This window comes from Entamoeba dispar, genomic scaffold, assembly GCF_000209125.1.
Source record: "Entamoeba dispar SAW760 scf_1105229459309 genomic scaffold, whole genome shotgun sequence".
NCBI classification, from domain to species: domain Eukaryota; phylum Evosea; order Mastigamoebida; family Endamoebidae; genus Entamoeba; species Entamoeba dispar.
Genome location: NW_001853628.1, coordinates 4490 through 11556, shown reverse-complemented (window position 1 = coordinate 11556; position 7067 = coordinate 4490). Strand labels below are relative to the sequence as shown.

At 25.6% G+C, this 7067-nt stretch overlaps 4 protein-coding genes across 4 annotated transcripts in view, besides 6 other annotated features; all 4 read left to right on the top strand.

The window, feature by feature from the left end:
* Positions 1 to 1248, top strand: part of EDI_025530 (guanine nucleotide exchange factor, putative) — a gene marked incomplete at both ends in the record, with an annotated part of 2990 nt that extends 1742 nt beyond the window's left edge. The window contains one exon of the mRNA XM_001735628.1: positions 47 to 1248. Coding sequence (XP_001735680.1) covers positions 47 to 1248 — 1202 coding nt within the window. The remainder of the gene's footprint in view (positions 1 to 46) is intronic.
* Positions 531 to 572: a sequence feature (AT_rich).
* Positions 1203 to 1354: a sequence feature (AT_rich).
* Positions 1355 to 1371: 17 nt separating this feature from the next.
* Positions 1372 to 4484, top strand: EDI_025520 (uncharacterized protein; the record flags this gene model as incomplete). Its single annotated transcript, XM_001735627.1, has 2 exons — positions 1372 to 4357; positions 4417 to 4484. 2 exons carry the CDS (start codon positions 1372 to 1374, stop codon positions 4482 to 4484), a joined length of 3054 nt encoding a protein of 1017 aa, XP_001735679.1.
* Positions 2450 to 2473: a sequence feature (AT_rich).
* Positions 3998 to 4023: a sequence feature (AT_rich).
* Positions 4485 to 4501: 17 nt separating the features above from the next.
* Positions 4502 to 4587: a sequence feature (AT_rich).
* On the top strand, positions 4586 to 5755 carry EDI_025510 (tryptophanyl-tRNA synthetase, cytoplasmic, putative; the record flags this gene model as incomplete). The annotated part of the gene is made up of 1 exon (XM_001735626.1): positions 4586 to 5755. The coding sequence occupies one exon, from the start codon at positions 4586 to 4588 to the stop codon at positions 5753 to 5755; it is 1170 nt and encodes a 389-aa protein (XP_001735678.1).
* Positions 5748 to 5800: a sequence feature (AT_rich).
* Positions 5801 to 5978: 178 nt separating this feature from the next.
* Positions 5979 to 7067, top strand: part of EDI_025400 (1-O-acylceramide synthase precursor, putative) — a gene marked incomplete at both ends in the record, with an annotated part of 1320 nt that continues 231 nt past the window's right edge. The window contains one exon of the mRNA XM_001733252.1: positions 5979 to 7067. This exon is cut by the window's right edge and continues 231 nt beyond it. Within this exon, the coding sequence (XP_001733304.1) occupies positions 5979 to 7067 (1089 nt within the window).

The window sequence follows — 7067 nt, the reverse complement described above, 5'->3', positions numbered from 1 at the left end:
AACCAAAATGAAATCGAAAAGAAAAAGAAAAGTACTGAAAAAGAAGGAAATGAATGTATTCATAAAATTTATATATCAAAAAAAGAAGAAATAAGAAATGAAATTGACGATATTGGAGGAGAAGAATTAAATGAATTTGAAAAGAAGTTAACAAAAGAACCATTTTTAAACACATTTATTAAAAGGACAGTTGAACAAGGAGATGACCTATTATTTAATGATTTAGTTAGTTCAAATCATAGAGCTATATTAGAATATTTTGATATTACAACAGGGGATACGTTACTTCATATAGCAAGCAAAAATTGTCATGTTAATATTCTTAAGCAAATTGTGGTATTAATAAATTCATATTCACCTACAATTTATATTGTTAAACAAAATATGCTTGGTTTCACTCCTTTAATGTATTCAATAGAAAATAATCATTTAGAATGTACATTATTTTTATTAACATGTGGAATTAATAATCTTATAGCAGCTCAAACAAGAATTGAAAATAAAACTGCACTACATTTTTTAACTGAAAGTAAATTTTCAAAAATTTATAAACAAATGATTTTTAATTTAATGCATTTATCTTCTGAACAAATTAATGTTAAAACAATTCATGGTGAAACTGCTCTTGATATCGCTATGTACAATGAAAATAATAGTCTTCTTATTAAATCTCTTCTTCAAAGAGGAGCAAATCATACAGGAAAATATATAGGAAATATCAAATATATTGCCGATAATGATTTTATTCAAGAACGTTTAATGTATCGTTTCGAAATTACTCAAAGTCAAGAAGATATAAAAGAAGTTATGATTAAATCTTATAAAAAGTATGGGCAGGATGATACAAATATTGTTTTGTTAAAATTAAAGGCATTTGTTAATGGATTAAATAAAATGAGTCTTATCTCTGATTGGAAAAAATTATGTTTTATAAAAGATGAATTAGATTACTCAAATATATTTGATAATAAAATCTTTGAAACAGATGAAAAACATAATTTTCTTAATAAATGTCTTGTTGAATTAGAATTGGATGATTTTAAAAATCATTTGGTTATTCTTGCGCATGCAAAAAAACTTGGTGGACAGTTGAAAGAAAGGATTGAACCAACTAATGTTAATGACGAACATTTATTGGTGAAATTATTTAAAATAAAACAAGAATGTATTGAACGATTAGAAAAAATCAATAACAAAGATAGTATAATAACAAAAATAATATATAAATTGAATGAAATTGTTTTTTAAAAAAAATTTAAATAATAAAAAAAACTAGTTTATTAAAATTAAATTATTTATTATTCAAAAAAAGAAACAAAAGATTTGAGTTTTTTAAAAATTGATAAAAATAAATCTTCAATCTTTATTTTTATGATTAGGATTGATAGAGTTATCAAAAAAGTTAATCTTAATTTTTTAGATAATATCGTCAATATATTAGATATTTATACTGGCTGTATTATAACACATAAAAAAGAAAATATTAGTGAAGACATTTTTCTAGTAAGTGTCTCTCCAATAGAAGGAAATATAAAAGAGTTTTATGTATTTTCTTCACAAATCATATCAAACCCTCTTTTGACAAATCAACAAAATTCTGAACAACCTTTATTAGATTCTTCTATAAAAAAAATAAGAATTATTGATACAGTTTCTATTGAAAATAAAATTATTGGGTATAATACTATTTTACGTGAAAAAGATTCCGTTGTATCTGAGTTTAAATCATCAACTGAGGTTCAGAAAGAATTTAATTCTCAATTAAAATTATATTTAAAACGAACAGAGTTATCTGGCTATGAGAAGGCTAGAGATTTAGTACTACCACCAAATTTATGTTCTATAACTCAAAAGTTTGATAAATTTGTTATTAGACAATTACAAAAAACAAAAAAGTGCTATCTTGTAAGTAAACGAGATAATGGTTCAGAATTTATAAATCATTTTCTTCAATTATTACGATTTTACCATCATAACCAACCAATTGCTGTTTTATGTTCTTCAGAATTATATAAGAGTTATTATCAATATTTTAATAAAAATTCTCGTATTCAAGATAGTTATATTCCTATTAGTACTCATTCAATTTTATCCACTGACCCATTTTCAATGAATTCTTCTAATTATTTTATTACTAAATCAATATTTACAAACGATTTTGTCCCTTATTGTGATATTGCAATATTTGAATATAGTAATTTAATACCAAGAGAATGGTTAACGAAATTTGATATAGTCTTTCAATGTGGAATACCTGAAGAAACATTTTATACTACAAGTGGTATTATTTATTGGAATTGTTTACCAAACACAACGAATTTATTACCTCCAACTGATGTTGATTTATTTTGTACAAGTCCTTTAATTACAGTTATTATTCCAATTGCATATCATCAAGAAATAGAAGTAAAAACTATTTTAAATTATGAAAAAGAATTTAAGCAATCTGATTTTATAAATTTATTAAATAAATCTACATCATATATTGGAAATAATTCAGTATGTCTAAACACTCTTCCGTCATCATCTCGATATTTTCTTGATACACTCTTTCAATTATTTAATGACAAGAAAATTATTGTCGTGTCATCATCAAATCTGATTGAAGACATTCCTCATAATTTTATTATTTCATCACACAAAACACTAACTAATAAACAAAACGCATCTGATTTTAAAAAAGAAAAAAGAGGTATATTAGTTATTGATTTTGAATCTGTAATTTTTTATGGCTTTGAAAAAGTTGATTTGTTTATTAAATATGGTAATTATAAAGAACCTACCACTTGGTTAAAAAGTTCTTTAGGATTAAATAGAAACACATTTAGCATTGAGTTAATTCCTGATAAATCATTCTATGGATATTCATTTATCTTTGAAAAAAAAGATTATAACGATTATCTTCAATACATAAAGTCAAATGAATTTACTGTAAACCGGTTTAGTTCTATTGAAATGATGAAAATATTTCAACGAATTAATGATGAAATTTCATATTTACAAAGTCCAATAGAATTAAATAATTTAATAAACAGAGAACCAAGTTTCAAAGAGAATGACCTTTTTATTCTTAGTGATATTGTTGATACGATTAGATCTAAATTTCCTTTTGATGAAAAGAGACATAAGTCTCAAACAGAATTTTATGTAAATCTTCTTTATAAAAAGAGTAATTCTCAAAAACCAAATCCAGTTAACTTGCTCAAAACTAGTGAATTAGAACCAAAATCTTCTTTATTACCTTCTATTACCAAAATACTACCAACAGAAGAAAATTTAAATAATAGTGTTGTGAAAAAATTACCAACAGAAAATTTAGTTAATGACGATGTAAAAAAAATACTAACAAAAATTTTAGATGATAATGCTGTGAAAATACATAATAATGACCAACCTGTTACTGGTATTCCTTCACAGAGAAATAAACATATTAACAGTAGTTCTCATACTGCAGTAGCTTCTTCTATTAAACAAAAACACTTTTATCTTTCTCCTACTAACAAATCCAAAAAATTAGATGACTGTTTATTATCGATTCCATTACCTTTAAGAACTCCAACAAAAAGAAGCGTCCCAATAACAGTGCCACCAAATAACAATGAAGTATATAAAAAACCAGATCCTGTAATAGTTATATCAGGTAATGGAAATGTTAATTCAAACCAACCTTCGTCAAAAAGTGAATCAAATGTAATGCTAAGACAAGTGACTATGCCAACAACTGATGAACTACCTCCTATTATTCAAAACTCATCAATTGCCAAAATCAGAAAAGTTAATCCATTTTCAGTGAATTTGGATTATCCATATGAAATATTACAAAAACAACTTGACAGATCGAATGAATTAATTCAACACAACACTATCAAATTCGATCAATCCTATAAAACAAATGTAATTAATGATCGGACAAAACTCATTGACTTTATTAGTCAAATTATTAGAAATGAATCTATAAGAATTAATATTTATTTAGATATTCCTATTGTTACAGAAGAATTTATTAAATTAATTTATTATTTTGGATTAGATCCAAGTACATTAAAAAGAAATTCAGTTATTCTTTCACGCGTACCATTAGAAATATTAAATACATTAAGTTATGAAACAATGAAATATTGTACTTACAAATTTCCTCAATTAAAAAATCATTTAAATTTTGTGGAGTACATCCAAAAATACGTTAAAGAGAAACAACAAGGAATCTCTTTAAGAATTAACCATAGAAGAAATATGTTATGGACAGATGAACTTGTTGATGAATTTATGTTATGTATTTCAGTTTATGGTTTTGGTAATATGGAACCAATACTAAAAAGTAATACAATAGTAGACGCTTTAATGAAATGTAATTTCCGTTTGTTAAATAATTACAAAGAAAAATTTTAGTTAATTGGATAAAGACTAACATTGTAGAAACAAAAGAACAAATAATTATGGAATTAAGACGAAAATTATCAGAAATTTATTTTGAGAATTATTAATTATTGCTATGTATAACATAATTAAATATTTCAATTTTTATTTAAATAAAAATAAAAAAATAAAAACCCTAAAAAATAAAAAAAAAGAATACTTAATTAATATGACTGAAACAGTTGAGAAACAAATAGTTACTCCTTATAATGTAAGTGGGTTAGTTGATTACAATAAACTTGTTAAAGACTTTAATGCAGAGTTATTAACTCAAGAACAAATTGCAAGAATAGGAGCTATTACGCACAAAGAACCTCATATGTGGTTAAGAAGAGGATTATTCTTTTGTCATAGAGATATTAATCCTATTTTAGATGATGTTGAAAAAGGAAATAAAATATATTTATATACTGGAAGAGGACCTTCAAGTGATGCTTTACATTTAGGACATTTAATACCATTTATTTTTACAAAATATCTTCAAGATGCATTTGATTGTCAATTAGTAGTTCAATTAACTGATGATGAAAAATATTTATGGAAACCAGTAACTATTGCAGAAACAGAGAAATATGCAATTGAAAATATTAAAGATATTATTGCAGCTGGTTTAAATCCAAAGAAAACATTTATTTTTACTGATTACACATATATGGAACGTATGTATCCAGTTGTAACAAAAATTCAATCACGAGTAACATTTAATCAAGTTAAGGGAATTTTTGGATTTCAACCTCATGACAATTTAGGTAAAATTTCATTCCCTGCTATTCAAGCTGCACCTGCTTTCCCTGAGTCATTCCCTCATTTATTTGGTAAACAAAAAATAAGATGTTTAATTCCTTGTGCTATAGATCAAGACCCTTATTTCAGAATGACTAGAGACCATGCAGAATCTCTTGGAGCTTACAAACCTAGTTTAATTATGTCTAAATTCTTCCCAGCTCTTCAAGGATCAATGGGAAAAATGTCTGCTTCAAATCCAAATAGTGCAATTTATCTTATTGATACACCACAACAAATTGCGGATAAAATCAATAACCATGCTTATTGTAGTGTTCAAGACATTGAAGAATTTAAGAAAAATGGAACTAAAGTTGCTGATGATGTTCCTTATCAATACCTTCGTTTCTTCTTAAATGATGACCAACAATTAGAGAAAATTAAAAACGATTATGAAAATGCTCAAATGATGCCACAAGATGTTAAGAATATTCTAATTCATCAATTACAAGAATTAGTTATGAACCATCAAATAGAAAGACAAAAAGTGACCGATGAAGTCATTAAACATTTCATGGAAATAAGAAAACCAGAAGTTCAAAAAGAAGAATTTTAAATAATTTATTTAACTTTATTAATTTTTTCTTAGTTAAAAAAAAATGAAGAAAAAATCAAAAGTAATTATGAAGTAACTTTGGTTAGAATTTCTTCTTTTCTTTTATTACTTCTTTTCCTTAAAAAATTCAATATATTGTTTTTTTTTCTTTTTTTAGAAAAGAAATATTAACCCTCTGAAGTAATTAAATAATCTTTAAAAGTTAGTGATTGATTTGTCTTAAATGAACATACTCTTTCTTTGCTTGCTTTTATCTATTACTATTGCTGAAACTTGTACTCGTCATCCAGTCATTATTATTCCTGGAATTATGGCTTCAATGCTCAATGCTAAAATAAATATCCCTAAGAGTGTTGACTTTTGTGATAGAAAACTTGATTGCGATAGATCTAAAGATTGGTTCACTTTATGGTTAAATTTGTTAGATGGAATTCCATATGTCAATGATTGTTACATTGCTTATTTAACATGTCATTATAATTCTACTTCAGGTAGAATGGAGAATGTTGAAGGAGTACAAATAGAACCTCCAAGATTTGGATCCACTTATGCTGTAGATACTATTTCTCCATCATTTCCATTAAAGACATTTTCTCGTGCATTCCATGAAATTATAAAAGGATTAGAAAAAATTGGATATAAAGACGAATTTGATTTGTTCTCTGCACCTTATGATTGGAGGTATTATCACCATGATGAATATTATGAAAAAGTTAAGGAATTAATAATTAAAGCTTATGAAAATACAGGTAATAAAGTAGTTTTAGTTTCACATTCTATGGGAGGACTAACTACTTATATTTTATTAGATAAACTTGGCAAAGAATTTTGTGATAAGTATATTCATAGATGGGTTGCTATGTCTACTCCATTCATTGGGACAACTATCGCTAATGACATTGTTCTTTCTGGATATAATATGGGATATCCTGTTTCTAAAGAGTTAATTAAAAAAGCATCAAGAACATTTGAAACAGTAGCTATGATGGGACCTATTGGGGAGTATTGGGACCAAAATGAAGTTTTAGTAGAATTAGCTAATGGTAAAAAATATTATCCAAAAGATCAAGTTGAGTTATTTAGTCAATTAGAAGAAATGAAACCTTTTGCTAAAGAAGCAGTAGAAAATTCATTTGCACCATATCTTAAGAAATATAATTCACAAGTACCACATGGAGTAGAAATGCATTGTGGTATTACAAGTGGAATAGAAACTGCACATAAAATAACTTTTAAGGGAGATACTTTTGACTCTAAATCAACTATCGAATTTGTAGATGGTGATCAAGAAGTTACTTTGAATAGTTTAGAA